General features: G+C 38.0%; 2 protein-coding genes and 1 long non-coding RNA gene across 4 annotated transcripts; 1 reads left to right on the forward strand and 2 right to left on the reverse strand.

Moving 5' to 3' along the window:
* Positions 1 to 1,039: 1,039 nt before the first annotated feature.
* Positions 1,040 to 14,122, reverse strand: LOC113680494 (uncharacterized). Its single transcript, XM_027197523.2, has 11 exons — positions 13,596 to 14,122; positions 10,124 to 10,306; positions 8,942 to 9,097; positions 8,052 to 8,329; positions 7,584 to 7,710; positions 6,477 to 6,629; positions 6,096 to 6,196; positions 5,884 to 5,975; positions 5,486 to 5,525; positions 5,232 to 5,281; positions 1,040 to 4,891 (listed from the first exon to the last, which is right to left on the reverse strand). The coding sequence occupies exons 1-11, from the start codon at positions 13,824 to 13,826 to the stop codon at positions 2,577 to 2,579; spliced, it is 3,726 nt and encodes a 1,241-aa protein (XP_027053324.2). The 5' UTR covers positions 13,827 to 14,122; the 3' UTR covers positions 1,040 to 2,576.
* A 1,173-nt stretch (positions 14,123 to 15,295) lies between these two features.
* Positions 15,296 to 22,535, reverse strand: LOC113680475 (uncharacterized). Of its 2 annotated transcripts, none has more exons than XM_089180451.1 (4): positions 20,992 to 22,535; positions 17,114 to 17,182; positions 16,728 to 16,817; positions 15,296 to 16,616 (listed from the first exon to the last, which is right to left on the reverse strand). In XM_089180451.1, exons 1-4 carry the CDS (start codon positions 22,003 to 22,005, stop codon positions 16,563 to 16,565), a joined length of 1,227 nt encoding a protein of 408 aa, XP_089036577.1. In that variant the 5' UTR covers positions 22,006 to 22,535; the 3' UTR covers positions 15,296 to 16,562. The 2 variants fall into 2 exon arrangements, with proteins under 2 accessions (XP_089036577.1, XP_027053305.2); XM_027197504.2 differs by lacking the exon at positions 20,992 to 22,535 and adding an exon at positions 17,642 to 18,664.
* Positions 15,688 to 18,970, forward strand: LOC149040909 (uncharacterized). The gene is made up of 2 exons (XR_016179157.1): positions 15,688 to 15,841; positions 16,734 to 18,970. It is a non-coding gene; the product is annotated as an uncharacterized LOC149040909 (long non-coding RNA).
* Positions 22,536 to 22,539: the final 4 nt, after the last annotated feature.

The following is a 22,539-nucleotide window of genomic DNA, read 5'->3' on the forward strand; positions in this document are numbered from 1 at the left end:
ACACGTTCAAACTTCATCAGTAAAAGTTCTCGAAATTCATTTCCTCTTCATCTACTTCCTTTCTATCGGTAACTTCCTTTCCGGGTACAAGCGGCAATTGACAGAACTCCAGGAAGTCCAAATAAAATTAAGCAATCGATCAATACAGTCAAAGATGCGCTAAATTCTTCAATGAAACGGCATATTCAATTCGTTCATGGGATAATCATTTATCACGGACACCTTGACCTAACGGAAACTGATTATTATTTGTTCCGAAAGAGCCGTTCAATTGAGTCCACAGTTCTAGAGACAGTTACAAGCAGTTTTCTGCGTTGCGTTAGTACTTCATGTCATTGACCCTTCCTACGCGACGCTAGTGTACTTGGTAGAATTATACGGCTATTAAATTGAATTATCTCGTTAATAAACTGTTTCAAATGATAACAGGTTCAATTTCAAAAACGGTACCAAACCAGCGTGACATGTTTAAGAGATCTCTTTCTTACGGTTTTTGACCTCTAAAGTAAAGCGAGATTTCTTATTTCATCACTACTCAAAATAAAACTCTCAAACGCATTCGTACGCGCCAAGGTCACGAAAACTATGATTCCGTTGTCATGGAGGCAGTTTCATCCAAAACTGAGACTAGAACAGATCGAGACTAGAACAGACTACCAATGCTTCCTTAATCATTGATATCGTTATGACGTTAGAGTCTATTGTTCAAAATAGGACTCTAGTCTACAGTATCGGACACTGTCTAAAATCGGATGCTTGCGTGTGTCTAGAATCGGACACTAGTGCGTAAAGTCAGACAATAGCGTCTAAACTCCTACATTAGTTTCTAAAATCGGATCCAGAGTCTAAAACGGAACACTTGTGTCTAAAATCGGATTTTATAGTCAAAAATAGGACAGTAGAGATGAAATGGAATACTTGTTTTCAAAATCGGGCTCCTTTGTCTAAAATTGGACACTAGTATCCAGGACTAACTCCAGGCACAACTGCAGCTGGGCATCTCTCACACCTCGACTGTTGATTGAAATGAGGCATTCAATTCAAAGGTATGAATATTTACTTTTAAATTCTAGTCATCTGTATTTACATTTCTATTTTACATTACCTCGTCGACATATTTTCTACAATTTTTTCTAAGGGCGATTTCCGGTCATTAAAGACAAGAAAATTGTTCACATTAATTTTATCCTCCCTAGTCGACACCAAAGGATTATTTCAAATGGCAATGAACGAAATAGCATGGCGGCTGAATTATTACTGATGCGTTTCCCTGCATATGCGATGACACTTATTCTATACAGCTATTTATATTTAGACCTAGAAGGGAAAATGGCGGCAAGCCTGTTTCGACACACGCTCACTACTTCCATAATAAGAGCACAGATCTAATGACCAAGTTTAAATTGCGTCTTGGAATGACGCCTAAGACAACTATGTATATCTACGTGTAACTAGAGCACCTACGTATATCACATAGATTTATATTCCTACGTCAGATACAACGTTTCATTGCTCTGTCAGTAAATCCTTAAATATAATTTTTGAACACACTTTGTTGCCGATGCAAGCATAAATAAAATGCTAAAAAAAAAAAAGGTACAAAGGATGAAACCTACATGTGACCTGAAATACGTTTCAAAATTACATTGCGTTCCCATGAAACAAATATTAAAAAAAGCATAAAGAATAATAAAGCCCTCGCGAAAATGGAAGGCTACAAAGCAAAATAGAGCAATGGAATTATGTTAACCAGCTGAAGATTAACTTCAGAAAAAGACAAAATTACACTCAAACAATTACTCTCGTATGATTCATGACAAAATAGGGGTATCCAGCCACCAAATTGTTGAATAATCAACTACTTAAATTTGAAGAGACTTAGTCTCTGAAAATATTGACATAAATTCATTGATTGTCTTGCCCTAATGGCAAGATATAATTATTTCGTATCTGTTTATCACGCTGACTACTTTACAATATGAAGTCAAGAGACAAACATCATAATTTAAGACAATTACAAAAAATTACGTTGATCTAAAAATTTCAAGTAGCTAATGTACATGCCCTAAGAGCATTAAAAATAATTTCATTTATTCAGACAAAAGGCCATGGTGGCCAAACGATGTATACTTATTAATCCTTTCCACCCTATCATCAGTATGTATATTCTCTGTACTGCTCTTTATACATTTCCAAAGGTGCTGAAATAGAGAATATGTTTAGCAATCAAAAGCTTCTCAAGTTGGTGATCATTTCTTGTATTCTTGTGACCTTAATGTTTGAATCAGGGGTGATATGATAAGGAGAAATTAGATGCTAGTCACTCCTAGGGGTGAAAGGGCTGACATGAGCTGTTCCAGTTAACGCGGCGTGGAGGTTCATCGTTGGGGTTTTCAAGTGAGACGAAACTCATTTCCTCCGATAGGAGCTTCAGATGAATTTTCATGGCAATTTGTTAAAACTGTTGTTTCAGATCATTCCAGTGTGGCAGATCATCGTTAAGGCTTTCGGGTAGGACAGTAGGACAGTACCCCTTCCTTCAATAAACAGTTCAATGTGGATCTAGCACACATTTCTTAACCCTGCTGTTCTAGATCCACTCGGCGTGGTATAATAGGTGTTGGTTTTGCCTTAGATAGTTTCCTTGGAAGTGGTGGAGGAGAGGAATCATCTGCTATTTGCGAAACTGCATGAAAGTCATTTAGCACATTGACATTTTCATAGTGCAATGCTCTCGCTCTTTGTGTGGTACTCTGGAAGGAAACTTTCTCATTTGACCGTTGTAGCTTTGGTGGAAGCTCGGGAGGGGTATTTTTCTGCACAGGAGTCTCACACGGTAACTGAACATTTTCGTATGCGTTACTTGAGGAATTGCGAGCCTTCGTGGTTATTTTATCTCTTTGGTCAGACGGTGGAGGCAAACATGGTTTGCCCATTTCTACTGCTTCCGAATGGTGGCCATTTAATGAGCTTGCACCTGCTTTCAACCATGCAGACGAGCCCATAGCAGATCCATTCAGTCTTTTGCTCAGCACAGAGGCAAGCTCAGGACTGATGGTTATTTCCCACGGGTTATGGGAGCAACACGTAAATGAGAGAGGCCTCTTCATACGAGCTAATCGCCTCCAGCGCGGAGGTGGAACAGGATGACCTTGGAGGTCCAAATGGTCTCCGCTTTCCCTTGGTCCTCCGGCAGTGAGAGGATCGTCCTTCCAGGCATTAACACGAATAGCATCAGCACTTCCTACCCTGGTCAGCAATGGCTGGTTGCGTTTTTCCAGGATCATATTTAATAGACCATAAGGATCGCCGGGAGCGACCCCCACGCAGTGACAATTTGTGGGCAAGGAACGACAAAGTTTTCGTGAGTTGCTGTCATTTTGTCTAATTGATCTTGGGATTACCATGCCCCCAACCACCTCTTCGGGGTTGTCTTTCCTGTAGTCAATAGTTTCACAGTTCTCGTATATACTGTCAGTATTTCCTTGCTTTTTATATTCTTGCGTGAGGTCTCCATTTTGAAAATATTTAGGAATCATGCATTCGTACATGCAGGTCTTTTGATGTGAGGTGAACGAGGAATTATTGCATCTTTCTTCCATAGTTTTGTTTTGATTTGAAAGTGTTTCTTCATGGGAGCCCAAACTAGTTCCAGATTTTTGGGAGAGATTTCCATTATTGACCTTATGTTTACCAGTTTGTAGCTCAACGTTCTCATAGCAGGGCGTCTGTTCTTCCCTCAGAAGCTCTCCCACCGACTCACTTTCCTTGTTACTGATCTTCCAATTATCGTAGCAGGCGTCAGAAGTTGGCTGAAACGCGTCTGAGGTGGTTCTAAGCTTGTGGTTGTCATAGAAACCTTCATCTGATGGCATCAAACCAGCTTCCTTCAGTTTGTGATTGACATAGTTTTGTTGTGTGGGCCAGGTACTGCATTGGCTATCTCTAAGCTCTTGCTCGTCTTGCACTTGATTAGCTGAGTTGCACCTACTTCTATCAGCTTCGTTAATGCTCTGATCTTTGGCATGGTCTTTTGTAGAACTTAATTGTTGTTTCAAGGGTAAAGCAAAGTTTTCGTATGAATGTTTCTTGTGCGCTGTCAACGGTACACTGGAGGAAGTATTTGTCACAATTGAGCCTTTGGGATTTGATGGAACAGGTGTAAACGGCCCAGATAATTCTTCGTAAATGTCCTCCTCTTCAGCTTTCTTGGAGTTAGGACGAACCGATGACTTATCTCCTCCAGCTCCTTTCAAGAATGTCCGCAAATCCTGGACAAGTGTTTCCCCTATCCCAGAATCCCGCTGAGATTTCTTACTTGGTCGTGGTGAGACCGTCCTGGAGAGCCTTGGAGAATTTTCATGTAATTCCGTAGCTGAGCTGGGTGGGAGTGAAGTTGAAGTATTTTGAGCGACAAGAGAAGGAGCTTCCGTTTCACCGGCAGACAATCGGGGGCTGGAGAAGTTTAAGTCTAGGGGGCATTTCTGGCCAGTGCGTGATGGAGGAGTCGAAGATGTGTCATTTTGTATCCTGACAAATCTTAATTCCCCTGTGCTTTGTCTTGGAATGGGAATAGGACTGGATACCGGTCCACTCGCAGGGTACATCAATTCATACGTGGTATCCTTGGTATCCTGCTTTCTGATGCTCGCGTTTTCATAAAAATTCTCCACCCTTGCTTTTTGTTTTCCTGAGCTGTTCTCGTCATACAAATGGCGGAATCGTCTAACGTCCACGCTGGAAGAATATCCGCTATCAACGTCTGTGGAGGAGGACAAGTCGCTTTCAACAGACTGGCCAGAAAAAGTAGTGCTTACACTGCTGCCGTTCTTCAAAGAGTTAGGTGAATATAAGAGGATAGGAGTCTCGTAAATGTGCTCACTTCCGCAGTCTAAGGAATAAATGAGTTACAGAAATCAAAGTGAGATGGGTGTCTCATAGAGTTTGTGGATCAATATCAGTATCTGGGCAACTGCCCACCAACCCCTCCCCTAACCCAACAACAGTCAATTGATAACAAATTAGGGTTAATGTTGGGTTAGGGGAGGGGTTAGGTGGGCAGTTGCCCAGATACTGATATTGATCCGAGTTTATTTCGTTCCTTATTGTCTTTTATGACAAATACAGATACAAGGTGCTTCTCAAACAAAGGAAACAGAAACGACAAATGCACTAGAACAATCAAAACGAATGCAAAAAGGTTGAAAAATCGCAATAGGGAAAAATCTTACCACAGTTTGGTAGCTGATTACACTGTTTGCTTCGCTTCGTAATATTACTTCTGAAAAAGATGGAAGAAAAACGCTTACATATCGCACGAAGTTCTACGTTAATCTTAACCAAACGATAGGATGGAGGCTAGTACACTGCCCTTGTACAACCAAAAAAAAAGCATTGTGCAACAGACGAATTCTTTTAAAAAAAAAGGAGCAAAAGAAACACAGAGACCGACAGACAAACAAACAAAAGCGAAACAAAAACTCACTTCGGTTTTAGAGACGTCCGAGTATTCACTGGTGAAACGGCTGCAAACAAACAAGATATTAAAAAATATTGTACTTGTTTTAAAGGAAATTGTTGTTTAAAAAAACAGAAACAGTAAGTTTTCGAGACACGAGGCAGAATTATACACTTTAAAGTGAGATAAATAAACAGCACATACGACACGATTTAATTTAAATTTAAACCTAGGCTCGATTGTTCGAAAGGTAGATAATGCTATCCACTGGACAAATCGCTTTCCGTTGGATAGCGCAGTACATTTTGTTAACATTTATTCGCTGGATAGCGATTTATCCGTTCCATAACGCTATCCACCTTTGAACAACTGGGCTCAGAAGAGTGATGAACACATCAGTCAATGCAAATTTTCTCCTTAGGTACCTCGCCGCATTCCACTTTCTACAAATTCTGACGGAAACATCCCGACTTTTCTTGTACTCATATTTTGTCCTTTCCACCAAGAAACATCGGGACTGCAAAGGTAAATAAAATAATAAGCTAATGCGGTAATCGGTGTACACAGGTTCAGAGTGCATTTCAAAATAAATAAGTTGAAAACAGAGAGTCCTTGTTTAGTATTTTTATCATCTCACCTGGCTTCAAGAAGTGTGATAATGTCACCTTCCTGAAAGCTCAGATTTTGTTGGCTCTTGCTCTCATAGGGTAACACTGCAGCGACATTCATGGGATGTGCCTACAAAACATAAAATGATCAATTAAAAGTAATTATAGTTATTTCTGTATTTCGTGGTTCAAGGATTAACACATTCCCAATTCAGTTGAAAAAGAATGATTAACGGAATGTACATTACTGGCAGCACAAGATTACGCAAAGAGAAAGTAGATCCAGGTAGATTTCAGAGAGGAGACAGGGACTATGGAAAAAATCAAGAGAAGTAGCTTACCTAAAACAAACATCTATAGTATTCAAATGCAGCTACTGACAGAAGTACATATGCAAGCATGCCACTCACCTCGTCTACCAGTTTTTTAAGCATGCTAAACCTTGCCCGCTGGTGAGGCTCATGCGACCAGCAGAGTGACACCAAAATATTGTAGATTTCTGAAGGGCAGTGTTCAGGCCTCTTGGGCCTCTCACATGATGGCAGGTCCACTTTGTCCAATATCTGGTTTTTAACAAACAAATTCAGGTAATGTATTAAAGTTAAGTACATTGTACATGAATAGAGGGGGTAAGTTTCTAAAGAAACTGTGATGCTGCGTCGGTGGGAGAGTATAACAGGGGAATTTGGTATTATCGACTGGGTTAATAACATAATTTGGCCACTTTTAAGAGTTACAAAGCTGACATTTCGAGTGTTAGCCCATCGTCTTTCGCTCTGACAGAGGGCTAACGGTCAAAACGTCAGCTTTGAAATTCTACTCTGTACATGGACATCTGTAGGTCACAGACTACTCCATTTAAAGAGAGTTGACCTAAATGACATTAGAGACAATATAATTGATACATCATTTATGTGCACGGATAAGATCAGAGGCCAGCACTCTATAACATAAGAAGCTAAAAGGGGGTAACTTCCAGCAATGAATGTCACTATCTTGACACAGTACAGTGTTGTTAAGTCCCATATTGAAGAATAGGAAATGGACCGTGAGGGCAATAATGCATCTCAATGCATCAAAAAAATTGCACATTTAGATTTTCAGAGGGCAGTGTTTAGCTCTCTCTGTATAATGGAAGTGGGTACATTTTTTCTCTTAGATGGAGTATTTTGAAAAGTGTCTTACTTTCTCATGAGGAGGGTGTGAAAAAAAAAAAAAAAAAGAGAAAGAAAAAGATAACCAGAAATAAATATTTAAATGAATGGGAGGGGAGGGAGGGGGGGGGGGGGGGTAAGGTTCACGGCATTCCAGGATCCCACTATCCACACCCTTAAACCATATAGACTTTCTCCTGCACTGAAAACAGCCACAAGAATTGCATTCAAGATCATAGAAATGCAATAAATATAGATGATATGCATGTGGACTGCAAGGATAAGAATCATTTTCAGTGCATGATGCAAACATCGCACAAACATATCTTAAGTGTTTCAACTGTGCGCTGATGATTCACTCACCTCAGCTCCATTAAGTCCTGGCCAAGGTTCTTCTCCATAGGAGAACAATTCTAACACAGTGATACCAAAGGCCCAAACATCAGAGGCATGGGAAAACTTGCGGAATTTAAGAACTTCTTGTGGACACCTAGAGCAAGAAAATCACAATCCTAAAGCAATCGTTTAACATAACAAAGTGTAACCCTTTCAAGAATCTTTGGATGAGTTGTCCTTCATGTAACAATTAAAAAGACCTGATGGCATTAACTTTTAACCCTAAATAATTACTGCCATCTAATTTATCCTTACCAAGTCACTTCTGAGTCAAACATAAAATCATTACAAAAGAATGATTACTCCTAAAGGAGCTCTTGATTGTTTGATTAATTCTCCTTCTTAATATTACAATAAATGTGTAGAGAAACCTGTTGAGAATATGCACACTGATGTTGGGGTGTACAGGATTAGTGTAAATAAATTAACACTTACCATGCAAATGGAATTTTGCCACTGGGATGCATTGTGTAGTGGTCATCATCATCAGAGAGGACTCGCATCATTCCAAAATCTCCAATCTTCACTTTCTCATATGACTGTAGCAAAAGATTGCGCGCTGCCAGATCACGATGAACAAATCTGTGAGACTCAAGATAAGCCATTCCTGAAGCTATCTGGACCACAAAATCACTCAAGCCACTGATGGTAAAATTATGAGGTTCATCCCTGAGCCGTGCTAATAAACAGCCAAGTGGAGCCAGCTCTGTGACCTATTGAGTTTAGAGTTAAACCAAAAAGACGTGAACCTCATTGAAAGACTAGTATTAGTTACAGCAGCAGTTAAAAGAGCAACCACACTCTTTGAAATGCTATACAGAATTAATATATGTAGTGCAACCAAGACTATACATGTACATGTTTACTGTTCAATTAATCTTTTTTGCAATCACTTGTAGAATGTTCCACTCCAGACTATTTGCTGTTTGTTCATTTTCTATGTTCTCTATTTTTCTATTGTTTGTTGCTATTTTTTGTTTAATTTTATTTTCAGTGATTTTATTACTTTGAATTTCCCCATTGTTACTAAATTATTTTCTTCCTCGTTACCATTATCATATTGCTTCCATGGCTCAAAGCTATTCTTTGTTGTCGCATGAACATTGGCTAATACACAAAAAATAATCATATCGTTTTGAACCAAGTTAAAATCTAAGTTTGGCATTTGTACATGTTCACCATTTGTACACTCTTTTTTGCAATCATTTGGAAAATTTTCCCCTCCCCCTGAACATGTACAGTGTGTTTGAGAATTTTATAAATGCACCAAAAATGCTGTGGAAAGTAAATCAAGTACACGTAATAGTCACTTTTGTTGAACATACCAACATCATTGGTGCAGAAAGAACAACTCCGTGGAGTCTGATTATGTGGGGATGATCCAGTAGACTCATGGCATTAGCTTCCTTAATGAATTCCATCTGCATCTGTTGGAAAGCCTTGTCATTCCATGCCTTCAAACACTTCACAGCAACATCAACCTAATAAAATATTCAAAAGGGAATTACTGATAACACCAAAAAAAATACATATTAATGCTTATAATAAAAATCAATAGAAAACAAGCTAACAACAAAAAGTTTTTCAATGCATTATGTACAGGTGTGATTGAAACACTTTGTCATGTTCTTGGTCAAAACACTAGATTCTCAAAATACTGCCCTCTATTCAAGATTGCTGTAATTGTAGATCAAGGCTCCAAGCTCACCATTTCAGGACCTTTAACCCTTTAACTCCCAGATCAAATTTGTCATTCTCCTTACTGTCAACCACACAATTCTTATGATGTTACTTCAGAGACTTTAGTATTGGATCAACTTATTATCCCCTAATTGATATTTTTCTTTATTCTCACCACTTATTTGGTTGATATTGTATTGGTATTGTAAGGAGAAATTCTGTCTTGGTCACTCATGGAAGTTAAGGTTTAACTCAAGTAGAGGCAATATTACAATGAAAACTGTACTTTGAACTTTCATTTAACTCAATATTCATTTTACTTCAACTCTTGACCATGAAAACCACACATGACTTGCCAGAAAAAAAGAAACAAAATTTGGTTGCCAAATTAGCAAATTATGATGAAAATTCAGTCACCAATTTAAATTCTTTCTTCTTGCCATGTTGACCACAATGGGCACAACTAAAAGTGGCAAGTGCTATGATACACTGTCTAAGGAACCTGACCAAAGGTAGGCAGATAACTTGGAAAAGATTTGAGCATCTCATCCAAAGGCAATACCAATGTAATGGAGATTAACTCTCAAAGCTAAAGTGAGTCAGTGCTCCAAACAGATTCTGCATATTAAATAAATACATGGGATCAATATTAGTATCTGAGCAACTGCCCACCTACCCCTCCCCTAACTCAAAAACAGTCAATTGATAACAACTTAGGGTTAATGTTGGGTTGGGGGAGGGGTAGGTGGGCAGTTGCCCAGATACTGATATTGATCCAGTACATGTATGTCAGTGGTTAACCTATTTCAGTTGAATATTCAGTTCACCTTCTTGTGGGAGTTCTTCATCCATGTTCCTCTCCTCACATACCCAAAGGCACCATTTCCAAGCATTTCATAAAGAGAAACAGACTGCTCAGTGATGACACATGTCAAGGAGTCACCTGCAACTCCATAGCAACTTGAGCGCTCTGGTGTAGATTCTACTGGACTCTCTGATTTCTTTGATTTCTATTATAAACACAAATGAACAAGTTTACCACAAATACTAGAACAACTGTAACATTTAGAACAATTATGTGTAGTCAGTGACATGAAAGTGAAAAGAGACGAGTGTAAGTGACCATTGCTTTAGTTAAAATTAACCCAACCACCACTTTGTATCACATGAAACAATCATCTCATTGAATTAAAGAAATTGTGATGTTGAGAAGGACACTATCAAAAAGGCTGCTACGTGCTTCAAATAGTCTCTCTGGACCCTACTTCATTACAGAGTCAAAAATGAAAACCAACCTAGTTTGAAATCATGTTTTTGATTTTTCAAATTAGACATTCTTAGTCATCAATTGAAATGTTGAAATATCACATAATGGTAAGTTTACATTCTAGTTCAGTTTATATCACTTAAAAACTACAAACTACCTTACAACTTATTATCATGTATTCACTGCCTTTTCCAAAACCACAAGGGATAAAAAAAGGGAAAGATAAAACTATCTAAATAAAAATGTATGAATGGCGAATGTTTTTCATTAGAACATAAAAATGGTGTAAGCATCATGTTAGAAGTAAGTAAAGTGTAAGTACATATGTAAGTATAATATATCGAAAAAAATAAAAATAAAAATTAAAAAACAAAATATGTTGGTACTGATGTACAGAGAGGGTATTTCAATTTAATTCCTTATTCACGAATCTCTTTTTAGAAGTTTTTTTAGAACATTTCATTTTTTCTCATTTTGTGAGTGCATGTACTCAGTCCATGATCCAAAAATATCCTGCATGGAAAGGCTGTAGATTAAGTAAAATCATGACATGATTTGATAAGAAAAGAATTGAAAAGTTTTCAGCATGTCCAATCAAAGGTCAAGCCTCCTTTATTTTCTGAAGGTAGTTAAAATGTTCATGTCTTTAAAAATCCCCCTTACTCCCCTTACTATAACTATCTAATCTAATCCAAAAATTTTATTACAAGAAAGGACAAATGCATCAGGTAGAGAGCGTTATCTTAATATGATAAAGTCCAAATTCTCTGGACTCATGACCAAGGAAGTGTACTAATAGTGGAATAGAGAATCAGGAATTTGATCAGAAGAGTAATGTCATAGAAAAAGTAACAAATATACTATGTACATGTCTATAATCCCAGAGTTTCTAAATGCTGTTGGTGGTATCTCTCAGTAAAGGGATAAAATTCTTAACTTTTAGCAAAGGTGTAATTTTTGGTACAGGTTAAAAGTTGTATACAAAATCACCAACCACATGACAAGAAATTCAAAATAAAGTAAAATAAAAAAACAAAAATTACTATGATAAATTAATCAAAACAAAAACAAATTTTTTTAATGTGATCGGCTATCATAGGCCTAATTTGAGAACTAATAGGACAGTAAACACATCCTGCTTGTTAGTGGATTGTGTAATTGGACTGTGTACCCACCATGCATGTAATTGGACAGTGTAATTGGACAGTCTAGTTAGACAACGTAGTTGGACAGTGTATGGGCCATGCTTGTAATTTTTACAGTGTACAGGCCATGCTTCTAATTGGAAAGTCTAACTAGTAGTAATCAAAGATTAATAAGTGCGTTCGCATGTCCACCAGGTGAGCCTGCAATTTCTTTGGCCGGCTATTGGGCTTAAAATTCGTGCACGCGCTTAATAATTATTCAAAATGGCGCAGATTTTGAACATCGCCCGTCCAAGTAACCAAAAATCTCGAATCTTCACGCCTGGCATGCACAGGTATCCCATCGACCACAGGATCCCCAAAGATTACGAAGCGTTCTCCTAACGTCGAACGCAACTAGACAGTCTAATTGGACAGTGTGCATGCCATGCTTGTAATTGGACAGAGTGTGCATTGTGCTTTTAATTGGACGATATGCGCATCATGCCTGTGTAACTGGACTGTGTATGTCAAGCACATGCACTGATCTGCACATTTTGTAGAGTTGAGTGCTGCTTCTAATGAAAAAATTACATCAGATGGCTAGCTTGTCCTTAAAATGTTGTCATTTTTAATTAACTAGCAACAGGACTTTCTGTTGTCTAATTCTGTTTGTAACGGCAATCCTAACAAATCAGACTCCGGCTTTGCAGTTGTCTGATTTTAATCTGTTACTCACTCGACTCTAAGATTATAGACTGAATTGGACTCCACTCAGTCTCATTTCCATTACAACTTAACAAACAAGCAATGTTGTATTCACAAATGAGCAGCACATGAACAATGTGATTACATTTGAAGGAGATTGAAACATTAATCATTTCTATTGCATATTCATGAGAAAAGCTGTTTTTTTTTTTCTTGTTTTTTTTTTTTTTTTTCATTTTCCATGAAGAACTGATTTTAGTTTCTAACATCGGTGTTTTTATCATTTCTTTTAAGATCAGGTGATTCCACGCACATCCGTTTATGGCGTTGTTTTTAATTTTACAAACCTTCCGCTTGGAAGTCTCACACTTTGGAATCTTAACTACAGATCTCTTGGGCATTATAACGAGTTGAAAACACAGACAAAACAAAGCAAAATTCCCGAGGAATTTGGTTTGACCTAAATACAAGACATATTTGAAATGTTCGTTTTCAAAAGATCAGAACAATGACGAGTCAAAGGTTGTATAATTTAAGCTCTTGACTCAAACTGAATACCTTAAAAATAAACCAAAATAAAAACCATGATAAATTTAACCGATGTGTAAGAGCTTTTAACTGTTTAAGAATCTATCAGGAAGACTGAAACAGTTCCTTTCGTTCACTGGTAGAGAAGAAGAAGCGTATTTTGAGAATAAATGGAATTTTTTTTCCCGCTCTGACCCCGTTGTGAAACCAGACGACGTAAATGAAACACGTGGACAGAGGAGCGAGTGAATCGAAAGCGCAATTATTTAATTTCTAAGAATATAAGAGAGTTCTGTGCTACTCAAAGAAAGTAAAATTTAATTTTCAGTTCTATCGACTACATATCTGTGTGAAATACATGATCGTGGTATAAATTCGTGAGCAAGTTATATATACCGGGTCGTCGATAATATTCTCGGATAACCATCGCTGTACGCATGTAAAATAAAATGCGTAGAGTGTGTTTTTCTGCCTAAAGACACCATACTTAACTATTAATTATAAATGGAACGATATGATTTAAGTAAATTTCCTTCCTTAAAAAAAAACTACGACAGAATCGACAGACGTGTAGATTTAGCGTAAATCAAAACAAGTTTACTGACGCACGTAAAGACGCGCGATTTCGTCATCTAAGCATCGGAGAGATAGTTCTTTAATTTAAGAACTCACCTTTCTTCTGAAGCTGCTAAAAAGCGATTTCTTCTTTGCTTTCTTAAGTGCTTCAAACAAACGTCTCTGTTCAGGTTTTGCCATTCCGAGATCGTCTAAATCTTCTTCCGTTACGTGATCAAAGTGCGACAGACGAGTAACATGTAGTTTTCCATGGATCTGTCGATAATACTGTTCTAACTGAATGTCCTTTAATAGATCTCTGACCCTTTTTTCCTCTGTGGTATCCATTTGATCCCGTTTTCATAAACAATACAACGAATTTTTCGATGACACACTAAACTTTATTACCTCGCGTTGTCATCACTCCTACAAACTCTGCGTTCATTGATTCCCGTAGTGACTAACCTTAGTAAGAACGGCGCGGTTAATCGTTATTAGTCGGAGTTAGTAGGAATTTACCTTTCAATCCACACTCATGAATCACGCCTTATCTGTTTCGAAACAATTTTAACAGCCAATAACATTTTCAACAGCTAAAAATATTCTTTAAAATTGCCTTCAAGGAACTGTACAAGAAGTTATTTTTCACGGAGGGGAAACTTGATATAATTTACACAAGCTTTTAGAACAGAATAAGTAATTAAAAATTCTCTCAACACAACTCCCTATGGGGCTAAACCTCCATTCATCAGCCAATCATTTCGGCGTGTAGTGAAACGGTAATTAAGTACCAACACGCTGTTTCACGCCAAGGGAATCACCTGATATCGAACGATCTCGATCTCATAATTTATTGACGACCATCACAAATGTACCATGAGTAAAACAAATTATGATCATAATAAAACTATGACTGCTAAAGATATAATACGCCCGTACAGGTTGCGTTTAGAGTGCAAACGTAAACAGTGCGGGGGAGGGTCGAGTGATTTTCACTGTTCCGTGCATTTGCGTAGATATCATACCAACCCGGAGGTTGTGGTCTCGTGGATCATCAAGCTTTAACATATCGCCCGAGGCCTTTGGTCAGTTCAAACGCAAACTTTTCAACAGTGGAGGATGATTATTTCTTTAAGTGGCTACGTGACATACTCAGCAGATAATTATAATGATGACTACGTATGAACAAAATGATATTGAGAGGGAAACGTCCTTTAACTGGGTTAAAGATACTTCCGGTTAGGTGTCAAATACTGAACGGCAAACTCAAAATAGGTATGAACCTTTTTAGTTTTTTTTTTTATCAAATTGACGATAGCCAAATGACTTTTCCTTCGTGACTAACGGTACAAAAACCGAAAGGATCCGGAGTTTGAAACCGCAAGACGCACAGATTTTGATTGATTTATATTTTTAGTGATATTTTTTCTATTATTTTGGTCGGTGACCTTTGTAGGTTTAGCGACTTTTGATTAAACTTCCTGCCAATACACTACTCCTATGGATCGCTTCCGCACGTTGAAACGAGGAATCTGCTACGGATGCGAGAACTACAGACCTTTGTCCTACTAGAAGCGATGTCAGCCGTGCTGGGCTTAAATGTAAATCGGCACAAAACTCCAAATCGTGACATCCCTTTTACATACCGTTGTGCCGATCAAAACTATTGCCTTGTTCATTCTGTTTGTTATTGTTAGTACTAAGATTTTGTTGTCTTTCTTTTCTGTGCCTTTTTTTTTTTGGGGGGGGGGGGTGGTGTAAGGAAGAGTGGGAGTAGGGTGGATCTCTATAAAGAGCTATGCTTGGTCTACACTGAGTTAAAAGCGACATAGTTTCTTTATTATAGATAACATTTGTTATATTTGCAGTTATCCATACTTGCTGTACCAAGCAAATATTCCATCGGATAATTATAGATACAGATCGAGTAATGTATACTACGTGCTGTAAATCATTGATATAATTATAATTTTTATCATTATTATTACCATTACTGTTGTATAGTTATATGCAACCGACAGTTTTTAAGACGTTCGAATTGCGGACAATCCAATTGCTGTCAAATTTCTTTTGTTTCTGTAATCCGGAAGTGACGTTCACTCAACCTTAAGTGTTGGAAAGTTTCCATCATTATAGATTTGTATTTGTACTTTGAACATTTCGAGTGCAATTCGGAATTAAAAGATCAAGAGCAAGTTGTTGTTTTAAAATGAAGAAACTCATAAGCTTTTTCCCGTTCAATGGAAACTCTTAAGCTTCTGAACGCAGATTTTAGTTCAATGTATGCAATAATTAATGCGATAGATATATGTTCGTCCCATTGGAGGTGATAGTTCCTACACGCTCTTTTATCATTTTTAAATGTAAGTATGCTTATTTCTCATTTTTCTTTCTTCCAATCCGGAGCCATCAAATGAATAGACGGGTATGATATTCTTGAATGAAACGCAAGCTACTAGCGCCGAAGTTGATCAAGCATGACTGAAACCGGTTTCGGCAAATCAATTTACTACAGCCATCTGTCCCATGCGTGTTTGATATAGAGTAGACGTTTACCCATTTGATATTACGCTCTGTTAAATTCTAGCCACCTTTCGACAGCAAACCTCAGCAATAAGAACAAATCCAACACTTTTATAACTTCTGTGCAACGTTAAATGTATCTACATCATCGTTGTCTATAGCCTTCGGACGCACATCATAGCCATCAGGGAGAGAGGGGGGAGGGGAGAGGGGGAGGGGAGAGGGGGAGGAGAGAGGGGGTGGAGGGGAGAGGTTTTTAACCCTTAAACCCAAAGTTTTGTTCAATTACTCCTTTACTGCTTGCAATGTGAAATGCTATCGAATAGGATCAAGAAAAAAATGATCAAACGCGACCGAATTAGATGCAACTGATGAGGTATTATGATTTTTTTGGGATTAGGAAAAGCGAAGTACATATAATAACTTCGGAGAGGACTGCATTTATCTCCCCCTACACCCCCCCCCCCCCTGCTATCGTTAATTTGAGGCTTGTTATAATAGTTATTTATACACTGGATCTCCAGGAATTATGGCGCTCCAGGGCACACTGGACTCTTCTTTTTAGCTTGGTAATGTAAGCAGGACGACAAAGTACGATGCTATTATTCCAAAGAGCTGTAGGATGAAAGGGAAAGTGTAAGGTGAAATATCACTCGTCGGAAATAATTCATTTCTTTACTTAAAATGTGTCACATATATTTCATGTTTTATATTTTTCATACTAACCGTTAGGAATAGAGACTTGTTGACCACTGCGATACCTCCAACGGAGAGACCGATTGGATCCCCTTGCAAATGTGCCAGGAAAAGAGTCAGCTAAAAAACGAAAAAATCAGAATGAAGTAGTCTGGTCTAGTCTGGTCATCACAACGAAGATCGCTTTCATGATCACGAAATGGTCTTTGTGGCGATAAGTTTGGGCAGTACAGGGATGGACGGGAACCATAATATAAGAAACTGCTGGAATGAGCCGATCAAATTGGAGGTGACTAAGTCTGAGCTTCTGCTTGGCTAACGAACTAACGAAAGGGCATATATCCATTAATGATTTTCCTTGAACATACTTTAGCGTTCTTTATGGAGATTACGGTAGAGTGAATTTAGTTACTTACCTCGGCATGTTCTTTAAGGTCGTCGATAGACACGTGTGACTTTTGGATCGTTTCATAAAAACTGTGAGCCTGCAGATATAATCATGACATGTTGTGATGTTCAAGATAGATATCCTACGTACATCTTAAAATTAGATTGAAAAAAAAATCAAATAGAACAAAACACAGCAAAACCTAACAACAACAACCACATCTACGTAAAGTAAACATCACGTAAAAATTCATAATCAAATTTAAGTTATAATTTCATAATCGATTTCAGAAAACTAATAATTACTGTTAGTGACAGTTGTGCATTTCTATATCGAATCAAAATGAAAATTTCATGTGGTCAACATGAAACTAATTTCTACAGTTAATTACATATACCTTCCTCTTGATAAACCTTTAAGATGATAAATAAGAAAATTACTATTTGTACAGGATGTACTTAATTAAGCAATCGACAGAGACAGTAGCCACCGCTCCCTTATTTATTTATTTATTTATTTCAAGTATTTTTTTTGGGATTGAGAGGTAAAAATTTACCTTTTCGTTTACTCGATTTCCAAACAAGAACACGACTATCAATAAAGAAGATACGCAGAAAGTCCAATAGAAATAGCCGACAATCGTGATGCGATCGGTATCGGCCGACGACTTTATGAGTTGATGAAAGTTGACGCAAATTAATGGCACATCCAATGTGACAATGATAAAAAGAAGTGGTGAGAAAATGGCATTAGCCAGTTGTACCATGTGACACAATTTCAAGTGTTCTTTCCGCAAGTACGAGATGCTCAAGGAGTGGATGAATCTGTCAGAAACTTGGTTCTGGAAACTTGTGAACATTGTTTCTAGAAGCATACAATTGACGCAGAAAATGAGCACAGGGAAAAACCAGGAGAAGGAGCAGTAAGTTCCAAATATGAGTTCGACCCATCGAAGAAAGGTGTACTTTTCCCATGGTGAAAACACAGATATTGTACCTCCGAAATAAACGCTCATCATAACAATGACGACTGAATTTAGCGCCGCTGCAGAGCATGCTAGTACCAAGCCCTTGACTGTCTTGGCCTTTATACCGTCTAGGTTAAGTTCGGGTGCTGCCTCGACAAGACTGGCAATAAATATGGACATTTTTGACTTTCTACTTTGAGCAAATGGAAAGGCAACTAAGCAAATAGTCGTGGCACTCGCACATTGGAGAAACCAAACAGTGGAAACTAGTAAAAAGAAAAACTGATTCATTTCCTTGAACCCTAGGTAACAATGACTTGTCACAGCAATTAAAAAAAGCAACCACTGGCCAAGAGCGACAAGAGTGCTGTAAAAACGCGACACGCACCATGTCTTTTGCATATTTTCCTCAAACATTGTCGTTGTGCCAAAGTATTGTCCTGTGAGTTTCATGACGAGAAATATTGGACGTAGAATCGCCGACAGCTGTTTGCGTAGATTTTTCGCTATTTCCTCTTTCTTTTGGTATTCTTCGATCGGGATTTGATTGCCTGTGATGTCTCCTGAATCTCTGCGATGCATTTCAATCGCATCAACAGATCTGTGAAACATTGTGTGTTCTCGAATCGGGACTGATTCCTGCCAATGTAATACATCAAACACTGATCTTAACTGGCAGCTGTTGTTTATAACTTCATTTAGAAGAGAGTTTGGGTGAGGACATTATATTGAATGAGGAAAAATCTTGTCATCTACTCATTGGCTCGTTGTCGACGCTCTTTGTTCATCTGCGTCATTTAGCAACAAACAACAATACCTCCTTGTTATAAGAAATGTAAATGTAAAACAAGAATTAATTACGGCTGTAAAAAACACCCTTAGCTTTAAATGCTTCTCAAATAAACAGTTCTTGACTTCGACGCCGTGGGAATGAGGCTTATAATTTTCTCGTAATTATATAAAGTACAGTCTCGCTCACTTAGCTAACTCGAAGTTTCGTGCAGTGATTTTCACTTATAAAAATAATATTATATAATAATTATAAGGACTTCTATAGCGCAATATCCGTATGCTGATGGCGCTTTACAACTGAATATTCAAGACCGAAAATTTTGTAGATTAAAAAATTATATTAATAATAAAACACAAATATATAGAAGTACAAGTTAAAAATTCGTATCTAAAAAGTAAGATTAAAATTAAAAGTAAAAATTTATAATTAATATTCTTATCGCAATATTTCTTTAATCAAAATGTTCTTTGAGTAAGAAAGTCTTTATAGAAGTTTTAAATTTTAAAATATCATTTTTACGTATGGGTTCTGGCAGTGAATTTCAAGTTGTAAGTGCTGCAAATGAGAACGATCTACAGCCATATTTCTTCAATTTTGCTGATGACATTGTCAAAAGCCTGACAACATACAAAAATACCCCGTGAAAATGAAAATTTTATGCATCCTCTCCTTTTTCTCCTTATATCCTATTATAAAATAATTATATAATTTCGTAAATATCTTATACAATTAAAACGAAAAGGCAGAAATCGGAGACAAAATTTTATGAACACCTAATGATTGGAGAGTACGGAATTACTGACCACTTCACCGAGAAGTGTATGTTTCATCGTCAACATAACATTCATTGAACTCGCTGTGCTGCAAAAGGGAGAGTATAATGACCTAGAAACTCAAGCGATCTGTTAAAAGAGAAAGTGCCCCAAGCTTTCCTGCTTTGTGTTATTCAGTAATTTTCAATGACGATCGAAGTTGTTATGAAATACGACATGCCTAGTTGCAAGAAATAGTATTTTTTTGTCATTTCCATATACAGTATTCCTTTAGGTTTGGTCTCGATCGATGCCGCGACGTCGACGTCTTCCTTGTTTCCCGTTATTTCATGTTAGATTAAACCACAGAAACATAGCGTTTTAGTATCATGCGACTTGCTTTTTAAATAAATGAATTATTTACTCGGTAAGTTGTTGTCGAAACCTTCTTAACTTGCCGATGGAAGCGATCTACTTATAACCATAATTGGAGATGAGGTTTCGTGTTTCATGACGTGTTCCTTCGTCACTAGAATGGCAAAAAGAGAGAGCGCAGTACAGAAGGGTTATACGTTTTTGGGAACCTTTGAGACCAAGAGGGTTACAGCCATCAAAGAGAAAAGAAACAGGAGACAACAAGCTGCTTTCCACCCGAATGCCTACCCCTACACTCTCTGCAGGCGAGTTTGCGCATCCAAGATCGGTCTCTAACGCATATGAGGTCTTCCTCAAACGCCAACTATTGGCCTGTTCCGCTTGCTTATCTGTCTTAGGAGACGGTAGATAGCATCATGCGTTTAGAGAGTGAGGAGCTTAACGGTGTTCGATGTATATACATTTTATGCGAGAAATGATTGAAAAAACAATTAATATTTTTAAAATGATATACTAGAGTAAAGAGAGAAACCGATTTCTCGACGGCCGTTAAAACTGCCAACTTTTAGACATCCTGAAGAAGTAAAAAGTTTAATCCTCCCTCGAAAAATCTGCATCTGCACTTTTGGTCCATTGGTGGAATTGACGACCATTTAAAATAATTAAAAACTAACGTCGAAGAGTTTCTGTCCTGACACTGCCATTAAATTACTCTAAGCGAAACACAATCCTCTCTAGATTTCATCATCCAGCGACTGGTGAATATTTTCTAAGTTGAGAGAGCAGAGTTTTGTAAAATCAAATAAGAACGTAATTTATATTAGTCTTGAAAAAAGTCGATAAAAAGAGGTGTCTCACTGATTTTAATACAATTCCGAGATTTACCCACGCCGTCTTAATAGGCCACTGCAACAACTTAAGCCGCGAACTTTTGATGGGCATAAAAAATTAAAATAATAATTTATTTCTTTCTATTGAAACATTTTTCTTAAATGTAAGTAACCAAGAAATACACTGACCTTCTCGTGGACCTTGTCCCCAAATGAAAACAAAATCAGCAACAACGAGATTACGAAGAGAGTCCAGTACACAAAGGCTATGATAGCAATGCGGCTGGCCTCGCCTCGCGTAAGCTGATAGCTGTTGACGCAAATTAAAGTTGCATCCAATGTGATGATGACACAGAGGAGCGGCGAAAATACGGCGCTGGCCAAGTCCACAATCTCACATAGCTTCACGTGTTCTTTACGCAGGTACGAGATGGTGAAAATGTGTATAGATTCGTTCTCGAGTTTATTCTCTAAGGTCGAGAACATCTTCTCCAGAAGCATGCAAGTGACACAAAACATCAAAACGGGTAAGACCATGGCGAAGGAATAGAAAAATGGCATTACTACCTCGGCAACTCGAACGAATTTATGCGCAAACTGTTGCCATGGTGGGAAAGCAGAGATAATCCCACCGGAATACATGCTAAAAAGGCCAATGATGACGGTATTGGCAACTGCTGCGGAGCAAGCAAATATGAGGCCTTTCACTGCCTTCGCTTTAATACCCTTGAGCTCGGGCTCTGTCTCTACAAAACTGGAGAGAAATAGGGAAAATTTCGATCGCTTGTTCTTAGAAAGAGGCATCATGATCGAGCAAATAGTTGCGCCACTCGCACATTGCAGATACCACACAACGACTTGCAGTAAGAAGATAAACCTGCTGATGTCCTTCAAACCGATGTGGCAGTGACTTATTACGGCGAATACAATCAGCATATGCTGGCTCAGAATGACAAGAGCGCTGTAGAAACGCGAAGGGTTCCATGTACTCTGCTTATTGTCATCAGTGACTGCCGTCGGACCAAAGAAGTGTCCCGTAAGTTTCATGGCTCTCAAAATTGGGCGTAAGATCTCCGATAACTGTTTACGAGTATTCACCATTGAACTCTCGTTCACTTGACATTGTACGGGAGGGAAGTTTACGCCACTGTCAATTACATTTCTGTCATTGATTTCAAGCACATGAACTGAACGTTGCGGCATGGCGTTGCTCTCCCGATCAAGTGTTTCTCCTTATTCAATGGATCACGTACTGTTGATGTTACTACCGTTATTTCCATAACTATCCAAGCAGGTGAAGCTTTCCAACAATGACTAAAGAGAGCTAGGAGATTGCGAAATCCTGAAATTCTTTGAGATGTAATTAATAATACATTATTTCAGCCATGTAATCAGCGCCCTTGAATATGTCTTGTTTTTATAAACCCATGCTGAGTTCAGATTGAATTCATACTTGCAGTAATTTACTCTGCATTGCTTCTTCGCCTTAGTCAACCGATTTCTTCGCCGTGTAAGGAGTCAAGCAACAGAACTTACAGATACATGGCGAAATAAGATCATGGTTTCCTTTTTCCTTGTTTTCGGCAGAAATTAATACCTTTATGCAATGCCATATATATAGATGAAAGCTCTCTGAAATAATCATCCCACAGGGCTGATTTTGAAAACAGTATTTCGAAATTCATTCCAGAGTAGTTTAAATCCCCAATACATGAATCATCAAATTTTGCCATCGAT

Source organism: Pocillopora damicornis, chromosome 8 (genome assembly GCF_964200805.1).
Source record: "Pocillopora damicornis chromosome 8, jaPocDami1.2, whole genome shotgun sequence".
Taxonomy (NCBI): domain Eukaryota; kingdom Metazoa; phylum Cnidaria; class Anthozoa; order Scleractinia; family Pocilloporidae; genus Pocillopora; species Pocillopora damicornis.